Raw genomic sequence first — 15,043 nt, 5'->3', positions numbered from 1 at the left:
TGAGCTAAAGGTCATGTGACTGCTTGACCCTGCTCTCAGGTAGATTTTTTGGAAGCCTACTGATGGCAATCCCAAGCCTAGACTTGGATAATGAGGAAAGGTACATCATTTTAATTGCAAGGAAATAAGGCACTGGATGAGTCTTTCCAAATTAAACTGTTTACTGAACTGGTAACAAAAACATAGTTTGGATCAGTATAATAAAATTTGATAAAAACATAACAGCATGAAGAGCATCCACAGACTAGGCACAGCTAGGCCCAGATGGTATGAAAGAGGAAGAACAGATGTTAACTTGATCATAGATTGGACAATTGCACCATCATACACTGGATTGTGCAGTGTGTACAGTGGTGCGATGTAACATTAATGTACATCATTAGGAAACACATAATTTTAGTATGTAAACAGCCAATTAATGTCAGTATTTACATGTATGGTAACAACTTGTCCAGGAGTTTTCTGACAGTAGTTTTTGGAGTGTTCCAAAGGAATTGTGGGCCCTTTGCACAACTAACTGATTAGAGGGAACCAAACCCTAGATGACCAGAGATGATAAACTGGGATTAATTAAAATGCCTAGCATGCTTTCGTTTTGTGCAACATCTTCAATGGAAAACAGGTGTCAGAAGGGCATATGGGAGAATAAGTTCTGACCACAGAAAATACATTACATTCCCTTCAATGTGCCCTGTTTCCATTTCTGGACCCAAAGGTGGGAACCCGAGATATAAAAAGGAGTTGCAAACTACCTATTATAGGAATCCCTGAAGTTTTGAACCAATGTCTGAAATATTAATTTAAGGGAATGATAAAGCTAAATATTTATCATATATAAAACCCTTTATGAGGTCTAAGAACACTGTACGCTATTTATGTATGGAGTACCGTAAGGGTACGCACTTTGCGTAACAATCGCTTAGCCGTAGTCGAGACGCTCAAGCGTCACGTTCGCTCACGGCCAAGAGATTACAGGCAGGCATGCTATTGGCTGCCGACTAACGTAATGATTCGCTATAGCGTAGCGGACGCTCGGGACCACGAGGAGATCACCAGCGGCGCTGACGCTCACAATGTTAAACCTTTATATCTAAACCATAAACGGTGTATTATGCAGTAAAACCTTAGTGTAATGATAGAGTGTAAATGCAACACAGTGTAACCTTATTAACTTCAAAGCTGTCTGAGCGTCACCGACGCTCCGAGAGTACCTAACACTATAAGAAATACACAGATACCTGGGCTTAGGGTCTAACGCCTTATATATATATTATGGATGGTATGCTTGCAAAAGAATAATACAATACAATTATACACTACAATATAACATAGACTACCTAACCAGATAACTACACAGGAAATACAATACAATACAATACAATACTATTTAAGGGAAAATAAGAGAGAAAGAGGGGAAGAGAGAGAGAGAGAGAGAGGGAAATGGCTCACAATAACAAGAAGATCAATATGATTGCAGAGAAGCTTACACATGTGAGGAACAATCGCTGCGCAGTTATTCAATGCTGAGAATCTTTGTGGAGAAAATACTTGACCTTACCCATACTGGCTGTCCCTATATACACAACCCTACAATACCGCATGGGACAGAAGCTAGACTCCATTTTGAGAAAACTCCCATGAAGACTGCAACACATGGTTGAAAGGGGGAGGGGAAAACACCCGGCAGCAGCCATTTTAGATTTGCAGGTCCAAACACATGGCACTCTCTACTACACCACAATCACATAGCAGAAGACACAAGACTCCATTTTATTCCAAAATGTCCAAGCCTCAGAACAATGCATATGTTCTGATTTTACAATTCCAAACCATCTAAATCACCTTTCACAATTTCAATCCAACTTCCTAGAACCATCTTATTCACTTTCACATTCCAAACAACTTCAGTATCTCAATAACCAGAGCATATTCATCACAAGACCAGATCACAATGTAACCACACATCTCAGCCTGCCATTGCTACCAGCACATGTTCAAACGTAACTGCATGGTGGTATTTATGATTAACAAGATATATTATAACTAACCAGCACAATCTATTTTAAATCACCATAGGCAAACAAATACCACAAATACTATGCTACAGATTGTCTACTGTTCCAATTCATCACAGACTTCACAGAGTGTCAACACAAACACCCAACAATCACACAACCAAGTTACAATATCCTATTTAATCCAGCACCATTGACCTTAAAGCAATCTATCTAGATTTCCTTATCTAGCCATGTGAATTCAATACTTAGCCTTTAGTTTGTAGGTCAGTCCTGGGGATGTAGCCTCCATGCTGCTGGGTGCCAGGTAGCTGTGTGAGTGAGTGAGTGAGCCCTGTGATCTCCAGTGGGTATATCATACCCTCATTCCAGCTCTGGGGGTGAGTCAACAACAAGATGTGTGTGTGTGTCCCTCACAGCATGTGAGCCAGCTGCATCAGTGGCCTTGGTTATGCAAAACAATGGGTGATGACCAACAAATTCCTGTCTTGTGGGAAGCTATTGTTTGGCGAATACTATCTCACTGTCTACTCTCAGTTGAGACAATGACATCTCAGCAATCATTCTTCTGGAGACAAATCCTAACCCATTGGTAAACACAGGTGTTGTCCCTCCTCATTGAGTCTCAAAGCTCAGTGTAATTAAAGGCTATTGTACTCCGTCTGCGGGAAAGATACTGATTTGGAATACAATTAATCTTCAATTACTATTCCTGTGCTTACCTATGCATAACACCATGTGAAGCCCTCACAACATGCAAACTATTGTTTGGGGGATCTCTAAGGTCAAAGAGCCATTTGAGACCCACTGATACCTGTTGGACTCAGGGGGATATTAACTTATAAAATACATTATATGGTTGAATTATGTAACGATTGAGTCGCACGCTGGGCACACAGAAACTCTACCGTAAATGCGCATACAGTGCGCCTGCGGGTGCACGTAACAGCGGGTATGCGCACGCACGGGAGAGCGCTCGCATGCGCAGCGCGGACATGTATGAGGTGCAAATATGGCAGTGTGCATAGTGATATTTTTCTGACTTTGACAGTCCACTCTTTGGCAGTCAACAATAACTGCCACTTCCTAAAACATTTCAAAAGGAGAAAAATATATGTCAAGTGTAAATACATTTCCATGGTTGGGTTGGGGAGGAGAAAGAGAAGGTGTGAAAAGGGTATGACCTAGTGAGATAGCAAAAGCATGTGTGTATGAATCCATGTTTGGGGGGTCATGTATCATCGTGCCGTACGTGTTTTAAATCAAGCTTCGAGGTATTGCGAAGTATACATTTGAATTCCTTCTTATCCCGTGGTACGGGTCTGTGGATGGGCTGTCAAACTTTACCGAGCTCTTTTCGGCTGTGGTTGTAACAAAATGGGGGAGCACATTTTAGTTGATGATACATGAATGGGGGAATATGTGATTGCTGATATCTGTGCCTGTATTCCCTATCGACTATGTGTATAATTACCTGAGGGTTGTAGAGATGAAGATAAGACATAATTACGGTAAATGCAGTGGTATTCTATGTCAGGTTAATGAACATTCGTCGATTGAGGTCTTGTTCGGTGTCTGTTGAATGCAGTCTTCTTTGTGCTTTTGCCCATTAGGTGCGAGCAAAAAGCTTTGTCAATGTCCATAGATTTACAAAAATGTTGGGCTAGCGTAATTTTAAAATTTCTAGGGAAACTGGGGATCTATGGCAAAGTTCATCAAATCTCTGGGTATAAGGTTGTCAAAACTTCTTCTTTAATCCATCCGTTGTCTGTATACAGGATCATCAAACTCCTCGTCAAAAGTGGGTCTTTTTACCTAGGAGAAACCGGAAAAACAGGTGAAAGAAACGGACCGTATAATCGCATTTTCATCACATCATTGTTTCTACCGTTGGGTCATAAATCAAATCCATTGGAATTACAATTTCCCCACTCCTTAGACTCATTACCTCAGGTAGTACTTTTCCAATATAACACAATCCTTCTGAGTTTGGGGCAAGCCGCTCATACGCCTTTCTCCCGCATGTGAAATATGCATCATCGGGGAGAACATATGGGACTGAATATGTCATTACCATGTTACACATTTTCCATGTGAACTCTCCTAACCCTAATTCTCCCATCTGTCTAGTACACCTATCAGTTTGTACGATCTGTGCACTGTATCCTAGTGATACCTCTCCAACTCTCGTGATCCTATTTCCTAGGGTATACCTATATCGGAAAGATTTTCCTCTACTGGCTATGTGGCGTATAAGCTCTGTATCTGTGGGCATTCTATCTGCTCTATGCGAAAAGGTCATGGTTTGGTTACTCCATGACACTTCCCAATTTCCCGGATTTCGGGGATTGGAGATGTTAAAACATAATAGGGACCTATCCACATGGTATTGGTGGAGCTTCAAACTAGGAGGGCTGGAGATATTAAACCTCCTGTCCACCGGTCTCCCACCACTTAACTCAAGTACCTCCCCTAACGTTAAAGGAAATGGTACTAGCCCTGGTTTGCTATGACCTTGAGGTACTTGAGAGCATACCCAACAATCTGTTTTATTTAACACACTACCCACTAAGGAGTGATAGTCACTCAATGGATGCCGGTCCATATGGATATTAAAACTGGATTGGCATTTCTTAATGCACCCATCCTCCACTACGTTGTCACAGAGCCTACAGATACAGTTTTCTTCAACTAACAATCCTTCACAATGTTTACAAATAACATGGCTGCTAGATTGTTTCCGGTACTCGCCTTTGCTTGGTGGTTGTGTTGCTATTGGAAATTTACACCTCCGTCTCAGTCATCGGAACCTTTCTGGATCCTTTCTCGACCTCACTGGTACTCTCGCCGGAACAGACTGTTCTGGTTAACATCATGGTCAACAGGAAAATCCGGGTCACAGTCTCTTGGGGCAAGTCCATCTTACAGGAGGAGAAAAGAAGAAATTTGTAATGGGGGTACAGGAAAACAGTTTGAGGGGGAGAGAAACTTGTCACGATAATTAAGTTCTCTAGTCTTGTTGTTCTTCTTGTTCTGCTGTCATCTCAAAGGTGCTGTCTCTCAGTCTTCCAAACGAACATTCCGATGATGCAATATTCCTTCCAAATCAGCGATCTCTCTGTAAGGAGCAAAAATCTTGCATTACCATTTGTCTAACTGATGTGTGACATACCATCTTTTAAACATGAAAACATGAGTGAGAAGAGAGAGGAAACAAAAAAAAAAAAACAAACAGAGAGAGAGAACAATTTATATGCATATATAACATAACACATCAATAAACAACAGAAAAAAAAGAAACATTTTTCAAACATAAACATTTTCTAAAACATTGTCAGATCATCAGGCTGTCATATCTACATGTCCCATGGTTTCCTTGCGCAGTCCCTCCCCCCAGCACTTCCATATTCCATTGTCTGTATCTGGCCAGAATACATTGGTGCGGATAGGTCATGCTGGGGTTTGGTAGACTTCTGCAAAGACCAAGTATATATGCAATGTTTGAATCCTACCAATAATCGTCAGAGGTGGGGAGAGAGAAAAAGAAAACATTTCACAGATACATTTACAACGTTTCACCCGGTCATTCCTGTGTCTTCAGGGAATGACCTCCCAATTTATTAACCGTTACCTCAGGCTTACCATCAGTCCTAATGATCACCTTTCCTGACTATATATTATGGGTGTGGCCCAAAATTCTTCCTATATGATCCCTGTTTATAACTTGGTGTGTCCTAACTTTTGCTCATTTTCATGTCTAGGGGGTCTGACTTTATGTGGGCTGTTGCAGTTACTGGCATAATGCCCTTCTCTTCTACAATGATAACAAACCCTGGATTTCCTCCAAGTGTCAATGACCTGAGGTTTTGGTTGATTTGATGCCTCCTCAAACGCTCGGATGCTCATCGCCATCAACCGCTTTCCCTGTGCTTCCCTGCTTCCTTGGATATCATGGTTATGTCGTTGTCTAGGGCGTTGATATACCTTCTGTGAATCTTTGATCATACACTTAGATCTTTCCTAGGATCTGGGAAATCAGACATGATTGATCTCAATTCTGTCCGGGACCAGGGATGGCGCATTGCACTGTCCTTGACGGGAATGATTCCCTGATCGTCAGTCTTCCCATTGGGGACTGTGATCACCCTGACAGGACTAAACTCAATTACATCACCTTGTTTTGGTCTTACAATATGGGGTACATTTGTTTGTGCGTGATATAAAACATTGTACGTACCTGTGGACACGACCTCACCTGACCCTCCGTTAGGGGGTTTGATTATTGCCTTTACCGATTTGGTCGCGTCCACCTGGATGTCTTGTGTGATGGCTGCTGGAAGAGGTGCCGACATCGTGTTGGGTTCACTTTCTTGTTCGTATTCCTGAGGGAAGTTTGACATGGGGTGCGACTTGCACAGGTTAACATTTGTAATTTTTTTACACTTTCATTTTCATAAACATTGTTACATTTTACACTTTCATTCTTAAGACAGTTACTAAGTGCGTTTTTATTGTACAACCTTGTGCCTTTCTCCGCAACCACAATTCTCTCCATTGCCATGTCTCTCCTCCCAAGATGAAAGTCAGATATGTCAGTTACCTCTCTTTGAAATTCACTTTCCTGTTGCCACAGGTTTAAACAATCATAATGTTTGCTCCGTCTCTTTGCTGATTTGATGAGACATATCCTCCTCCTTAAATTTTGCAACACTTCTGGGCTGAAGCTACCTACTCTTGGGAATTTCTCCCCGTCATGTACCGTCATTCTCTCCCATTCATCACATAAAACCTCTGTGTGTGAACCATATTTTTCACACATTACATACCTTGCCGACCCGATTGGTCGGTTTACTAAATCAACCCGAACCGAGGTTGATCGCCCCCTACCTGAACAACTGGCCCCCATAACTTGCAGGTGTTGCTTTTCTTCAGCGAACCCTTACAAAAACCAAGATGTCCGGGGCAGGCTGGCGGTGAAGTTTACCGAGTACTCCACTCACTTCTCGCCCACGTTGGCCAGTAACACAATCACTGTATCCAGAGCTGTTGTACCCAACCTAGGGCCCCTGTGAACCTTTATTTACTGGGGCGCGTTCCCCAGCAAGTATCGGTTGTTGGATAGTTCCTGAGTGACCAGCGAACTTCCCTTAAAATAAAAAAATTTCACAAATCACGTTAAAATGTACAAATAGCGTTTATGACCTTTGTACACAAATAGTACCGGTCAGGATTACTAATGCACACAATTACGTGCGGTACAATCGTTCAGCACATAAGCAACTAATCTTATGTGCGGAGCGACCAGTGGAATCGAAAATTTCGGCTGCGAATTCCTTCAGCCAGAGCTTAATGGCCTATATGGGTTCCGCACCAACCCTTCTTGGTGTTGTGCTACTTGTCTCTATAGCGGACTTCCTTGTCTGCTGTACCTGGACCTCCTGGTCTGTTATGCGACCTCCTGGTCTGTTACAGTATGACCTCCTGGTCTGCTACACTCTAATGCTCAAATTTTATGTTTAACCAGGGATGCCTCCCTAGCCACCATGCACGTCACTTACATGTATGTACCTTCACGAGAACTCAATACTTTTCTTGTGGTTCAACCTCAAAATTGTATATAACACACTCACTCACCACATGTACACTTTTGTTTCTATTTCTATTTCTGCGCAGAAATTTTCTTTAGACCAGATGTGTTGTGAATTTGGAGAAGGATCTGTTAATCTAAATTTCGGACACTAAAATAGACTTGCGCTACTTACCACGTTGCCACCTTTCCGCCTGTTGCAATAACACTATCGTGTGATTTGAGTTACGTGGGTGTACCCGGACGCTCCGTTGCGTAATATACGCTGCGTGCGTCGGCCTTTGAGTTGCGTACGCGAGTCTCAGCCCTTTGTTAGAGACACGTGCACGCAAAGCAAATATCCACCGTAACACAATGTACACTTTTATCAATGTAGATGATCCTCGATCATCTACCGCGCACCACACCAATCTCTCCTTATACCTTAGGTAGAGTTGCGTGTGGGCTTTTTACAATTATACCCTTAAATATTACTTTTTATCTTTTTAACTACTAATAGCAACAAATCTTTCTTAGCACGTTATCAATGCAAATGGCAAACAGGAAGGTGAGATGTGAAACTTACACAAATGAACATGCAATTCTAAATTAATCTAATAACATATATTGATGTAAGCACACGCATATAGATATTACATATATGAGACCCTATTAGTGCTTCTACTTTGCATATGAATGTGCAATTTCTTTCACTGCTGGGAGAGAGGAAAAAAAAAAAAAAACAACAAACCAGTCCCACAGGTCATTTGCATTTCAATGGCCATCCTACAAATAGCAGCGTTAAAACAGGTTCTTGAAGAGAGACAGTTACAAAAAAAAAAAACTACTTGTGTATTTCTTAAATCAAATATTTAATTATTAACTGTTATTAAACTCTATCTGAACTACTTATGATTGACTATGATATGGACTAAACAAATGCATAAAAAAAACCCTCATTAAATGATGATTTCTTTTTGACAGTGGATGGCTGATTATTTCCTGAGTCAACTGAAAATCAGCCGTTCAAAAAAAAAATATATATATTTTTTTGACCTTCCCAAAATGGCCGCTGCTCCTCCCCCATCCATGAGGTTTACACAAAATGGGGGACAGACCTTTTGTCACAAAGAAAAATCATCATGCCAGCCCCTTTTAGTTATCACGCTATGCAGAGCGATTAAAAATAATTTTAAACCTATTTAAATAGACAAACCATCCAATCTGCGTGTGCAGTTGGCACCAAATAGAAATAAAAACCAGATTTACAAAGACAATAACGTACTGTTCTTACCTTCCAGTTCCCGAATTCCCTCAGCACTCCTTACCAAGTGAAGCAGGCGCTTATCTGGTCAGCACTGCAGTATCCCCGACCTCCAAACGGTTTAACGAGGGATACTACCTTCTACTCTTTGCTGACCGATAATGTCTGCTGAAGTTACCTAGTGCAGATATGTGAAGACCGGAGGAGCCGCCAATTGATAAAGCTAAATATTTATCGTATATAAAACCCTTTATGAGGTCTAAGAACACTGTACGCTATTTATGTATGGAGTACCGTAAGGGTACGCACTTTGCGTAACAATCGCTTAGCCGTAGTCGAGACGCTCAAGCGTCACGTTCGCTCACGGCCAAGAGATTACAGGCAGGCACGCTATTGGCTGCCGACTAACGTAATGATTCGCTATAGCGTAGCGGACGCTCGGGACCACGAGGAGATCACCAGCGGCGCTGACGCTCACAATGTTAAACCTTTATATCTAAACCATAAACGGTGTATTATGCAGTAAAACCTTAGTGTAATGATAGAGTGTAAATGCAACACAGTGTAACCTTATTAACTTCAAAGCTGTCTGAGCGTCACCGATGCTCCGAGAGTACCTAACACTATAAGAAATACACAGATACCTGGGCTTAGGGTCTAACGCCTTATATATATATTATGGATGGTATGCTAGCAAAAGAATAATACAATACAATTATACACTACAATATAACATAGACTACCTAACCAGATAACTACACAGGAAATACAATACAATACAATACTATTTAAGGGAAAATTAGAGAGAAAGAGGGGAAGAGAGAGAGAGAGAGAGGGAAATGGCTCACAATAACAAGAAGATCAATATGATTGCAGAGAAGCTTACACATGTGAGGAACAATCGCTGCGCAGTTATTCAATGCTGAGAATCTTTGTGGAGAAAATACTTGACCTTACCCATACTGGCTGTCCCTATATACACAACCCTACAATACCGCATGGGACAGAAGCTAGACTCCATTTTGAGAAAACTCCCATGAAGACTGCAACACATGGTTGAAAGGGGGAGGGGAAAACACCCGGCAGCAGCCATTTTAGATTTGCAGGTCCAAACACATGGCACTCTCTACTACACCACAATCACATAGCAGAAGACACAAGACTCCATTTTATTCCAAAATGTCCAAGCCTCAGAACAATGCATATGTTCTGATTTTACAATTCCAAACCATCTAAATCACCTTTCACAATTTCAATCCAACTTCCTAGAACCATCTTATTCACTTTCACATTCCAAACAACTTCAGTATCTCAATAACCAGAGCATATTCATCACAAGACCAGATCACAATGTAACCACACATCTCAGCCTGCCATTGCTACCAGCACATGTTCAAACGTAACTGCATGGTGGTATTTATGATTAACAAGATATATTATAACTAACCAGCACAATCTATTTTAAATCACCATAGGCAAACAAATACCACAAATACTATGCTACAGATTGTCTACTGTTCCAATTCATCACAGACTTCACAGAGTGTCAACACAAACACCCAACAATCACACAACCAAGTTACAATATCCTATTTAATCCAGCACCATTGACCTTAAAGCAATCTATCTAGATTTCCTTATCTAGCCATGTGAATTCAATACTTAGCCTTTAGTTTGTAGGTCAGTCCTGGGGATGTAGCCTCCATGCTGCTGGGTGCCAGGTAGCTGTGTGAGTGAGTGAGTGAGCCCTGTGATCTCCAGTGGGTATATCATACCCTCATTCCAGCTCTGGGGGTGTGTCAACAACAAGATGTGTGTGTGTGTCCCTCACAGCATGTGAGCCAGCTGCATCAGTGGCCTTGGTTATGCAAAACAATGGGTGATGACCAACACATTCCTGTCTTGTGGGAAGCTATTGTTTGGCGAATACTATCTCACTGTCTACTCTCAGTTGAGACAATGACATCTCAGCAATCATTCTTCTGGAGACAAATCCTAACCCATTGGTAAACACAGGTGTTGGCCCTCCTCATTGAGTCTCAAAGCTCAGTGTAATTAAAGGCTATTGTACTCCGTCTGCGGGAAAGATACTGATTTGGAATACAATTAATCTTCAATTACTATTCCTGTGCTTACCTATGCATAACACCATGTGAAGCCCTCACAACATGCAAACTATTGTTTGGGGGATCTCTAAGGTCAAAGAGCCATTTGAGACCCACTGATACCTGTTGGACTCAGGGGGATATTAACTTATAAAATACATTATATGGTTGAATTATGTAACGATTGAGTCGCACGCTGGGCACACAGAAACTCTACCGTAAATGCGCATACAGTGCGCCTGCGGGTGCACGTAACAGCGGGTATGCGCACGCACGGGAGAGCGCTCGCATGCGCAGCGCGGACATGTATGAGGTGCAAATATGGCAGTGTGCATAGTGATATTTTTCTGACTTTGACAGGAACATTGCTCAAAATCAGATGTTGGTGATGGAGATTTGTCCGGTTCATTTCATCTTCCCAGAATATACATTGGTGTTATGTGAATAGCCTTTGAATAAACTATTCCATAATCAGTAGGGCTTTTGTAATAGAGACCTAGGGCCTCTCATCCTGTTCAGAAGAGAAACCACAGTTGTTGTCCAGACAAATTTTAACTGCAAATTCCCATAGTAGACTGGGAATCAAAGCTCTTATGCTAACATGGCTGGCTTTAACTTGAGCAGTTTAATATGAGCCTGCTGCTCTATTATGGACCATTTGACTCGCACTGCCTGGTTCTTAGTGAATGCTCACCAAATGTGTAGGGTGGCATGGAAATGCCTCAGGTGATTTCATTACACGTGTGCAGGTGTAAGGTGCTATTGAGAGTTCTAATACTATTACAGTCCTCTGAAACTAGCATAGTGACCTATGGTTGTGGTGAACTGAGACCGAATGGAAAACCGCCTAAACTATGTAGGCCTATTTCGAGGCATAACCAATTTCTGAACAAAAGAAAAAAGGGATAGAGCCTTCTGTCTTGTATGTGCCTTTATGTTTGGTTCTAGTCTGAATGACCCATTTAACCTTTATGATAAATGAATTGTCCACACGTGGGAGACCGGGTCTACCAATCTATTTTCTACTGCAGCCAAGCTATAGACAAGACTATGCCTAGCTAGGGGCTGCAACTCTTTAAGGATACGGTCATTAGGTCGACACAACTTAGGTCGACAGTCATTAGGTCGACAATTATTGGTCAACATGCATTAGGTCGACAGGGTCATTAGGTCAACATGATCATTAGGTTGACATGTACTAGGTCGACAGTTCAAAAGGTTGACATGAGTTTTTTTTAAAAAAACAAAAATTTTTGGACTTTTTCATACTTTACGACCCACGTGGACTACGATTGGGAATAGTAACCTGTGCCTGAAGCATGGCGAGCGAAGCGAGCCATGCGAGGGGACACGAGGGGACACGGTGCACTAATTGGGTTCCCCGTCACTTTATGAAGAAAACTACACCAAAAAGAGTAAAAAAACTCATGTCGACATTTTGACCTGTCGACCTAGTACATGTTGACCTAATGACCATGTCGACCTAGTGACCCTGTTGACCAATAGTGGTCGACCTTATGACTATCGACCTAAGTTGTGACGACCCAACGACCCATACCCACTCTTTGAGCATGTTTTATAAATGAGAGTGAATGAGAATATTGTCTGTAAGAAACTATTTTTAGTAGCCACCCGTCTGAGCATGACCTATGGGCCTTTTAGGGAGCCCTAACTTCACCTATGAAATCTGGGCCAAAGAGGTCTGTGTCTACCAGAATAGGTATGTTAAGTAGCCTCAGGTTTAAATTTATTAGTCCAGAACTGGTCGTCCAGCAAGCCGTTCAACAATGATGATAGTGGGTCTACATATAGGCCTTGACCAGCAAATATTTAGAGATTACTGGACACTCTAATGTGCAGACAAAACCTACAGCTCCTGGTCTCCTATCCAGAGCACTGTCATATCTCTCACTGTTTAGCTTCCTAGCTATGGCAGAAACAGGCTTTCTGAATAAAAAGTAAAGGACCTTCAACATCAGTAATTTTAAAACCGTATTTGATTTAACAGTCCTAGGGATTGCTTTCAGACATATCACATATGAATAAACAGAAGAGTCATCTTCAGGGCAAATAGCGCGGTAAAACGTTGGATCCCTGCATAAATGATCAATACCCATTTGACATCTTTGACTAGGTTTGGCTAGCTGGGCAAAACTTGTATACCTCTGACTAAGCTTCCAATGTAAGCTATATACTTTGGTGGAGATTTTGACTGCCAGTACCATGCTGGCTATCTGTGCATCACTATACTTCATCGCTTCTGATTCAGTCCACTGAAGTACTCATGTTGTCATACAGTACATACTCAGCAGGAGAGTTTAATTGCAGGGCATTCTTCTGTCATGACAAGTTTGATGAGCAGGCAGAGGTAGCGGGCACTGGTGGCGGCAGTGAAGGTAGGAGTAGTGTTCATTGGCGGCACAGTGTGGTGGCAGTCACATGTATTGACATTGGCAGGAGTCAGCAATGTCTGTGTGCCTGGCGGCACGTCTGGATCCTTAAGGATGCATGCGCTGTCAGCCATTATAGCAGAGTTCCAAGATGGCCACTGCTCAATTCATCTTCACCTTGTCCCCTCTGGCTGGCTTACATAAGCCAGTGCGAGGCAGCGGATCACAGTCTGCCAGCATGGAGGGAGCAATCAAGAACTTCCAAAGAGGGAAGACGCCCAGATGTCCTGGTGGTTGGGGACCATATAAAAGAGCTTAAAGGCCATTGCAACCAGGTGAAGACACCAGAAGCCTTGAGGAGGCGGCGGACATGCAAAAGAGCTTAAAGGCTGCCACCCCCAGATGAAGATGCAGGGGGAAGATGGTGGAAGCCCTGGGGAGGGGGTGGTCATGAAAAAGATCTTATGGGCTGCCAACCCCAGGTGAGGATGCTGCATAATAAACTATTAAAACAATAATTGTGTTTTTATTTTAGTACTTTCTTTAGAGGCCTACTACATGTGCTAGTAGGCACTTAATGTGGTTCTCCAAGTGCCGGCATGTCATAACAGGCTTGCTTGGATCTGTAGGCCTCATATAAAGAACAATATTATCATACCATGAACCCTGCACCCATCGCCACCAGGGAAAAGGTCTCCCTTTCTGAGGAATTCCAGTCCTGAGCTGACCAGTTTGGGGGTGGTTAATTTGATGGCAGGGGGACCCCACACTTAATGTCCCAACTACTATGACATTACCCACCCTGGCTGGTGCTAGTTATTGTTAACCAAAGAGTTTTTTTATTTATTGGAGGTGGATTAATTAGCCAGTGCCTCCCCAGCCATTGGCCTCACTGAACTTGTGTGAATTCTTCTCTGTATTCACTTTTGCACCAAATGTTTTGCTGCCTGTGGAATTTTAGGAAAGGATCTATTTTGCCTGAACAAGTACAGATGGAGCCTCCCTCATTGTTGCTGTTGCTATGCCTAAACGGAGGATTAGTTACGCCTAAGCAATAGCTCAGGTTGTTCAGTTGCTACACGGACAGGCGCGTTGAGGCATGACTACATACGCAGCATTCAAAACACATCTTCAACATTGGGTGGCTAATGCTCTACTAATCCAGTACTGTAGAGCGAATAAATAAAAATAGTGTATACAGATGCAAACGAACGTGTTAAAGCAATGGTCCATTGACGTTAGGCATACAGTACTGTATGTGTGCGTCCAAGTCTTGTAGCCAATACAGCAAAATCTATGGGAGGGGATCACTGCTTACATTTACACATGAGCTTGTGTCTCTTTCACCAGGTGTCGTGGCCAAGCAGTGAAGTGTCCCGCTCCCCATGCTCAGAGTATCAGGTTCGATTACCAAAGTGCAAATGCCTTTGTTTTTTTGTTTTCTTGACACTTTATAATTTTTTTTTATAACATTCATATATTTAAGAACCTTATATTCAATAGAATTATGCACACAGGAACTTAGGGAGGAGCTTTTATATCTCCCCATTACACTTATAAAGATAATACTTGCCGCTCCCTAAGTTCCTGGATGCTAAAACACCATGCTTAGCATCTCTGTACAGTATTTTCTATTTGAGTACTAAGTAGCATGAACAGCTTGTAATGTACTCTGCTCTAAAGGCTAAAGCGGCAAATATTAT

At 42.1% G+C, this 15,043-nt stretch overlaps 1 protein-coding gene across 1 annotated transcript in view; it reads left to right on the top strand.

Annotated features, from left to right (window-relative positions):
• The window catches only part of ROS1 (ROS proto-oncogene 1, receptor tyrosine kinase), a 311,501-nt gene that overhangs the window by 140,663 nt on the left and 155,795 nt on the right, over positions 1-15,043 (top strand). The window contains 1 exon segment of the mRNA XM_063919336.1: positions 11,737-11,806. Within this exon segment, the coding sequence (XP_063775406.1) occupies positions 11,737-11,806 (70 nt within the window).

The sequence above is a fragment of the Pseudophryne corroboree genome, chromosome 4, assembly GCF_028390025.1.
Source record: "Pseudophryne corroboree isolate aPseCor3 chromosome 4, aPseCor3.hap2, whole genome shotgun sequence".
In the NCBI taxonomy this organism is placed as follows: Eukaryota; Metazoa; Chordata; class Amphibia; order Anura; family Myobatrachidae; genus Pseudophryne; species Pseudophryne corroboree.
The sequence above is the reverse complement of the archived record's forward strand: the minus strand, read 5'-3'. Positions and strand labels throughout refer to the sequence as shown.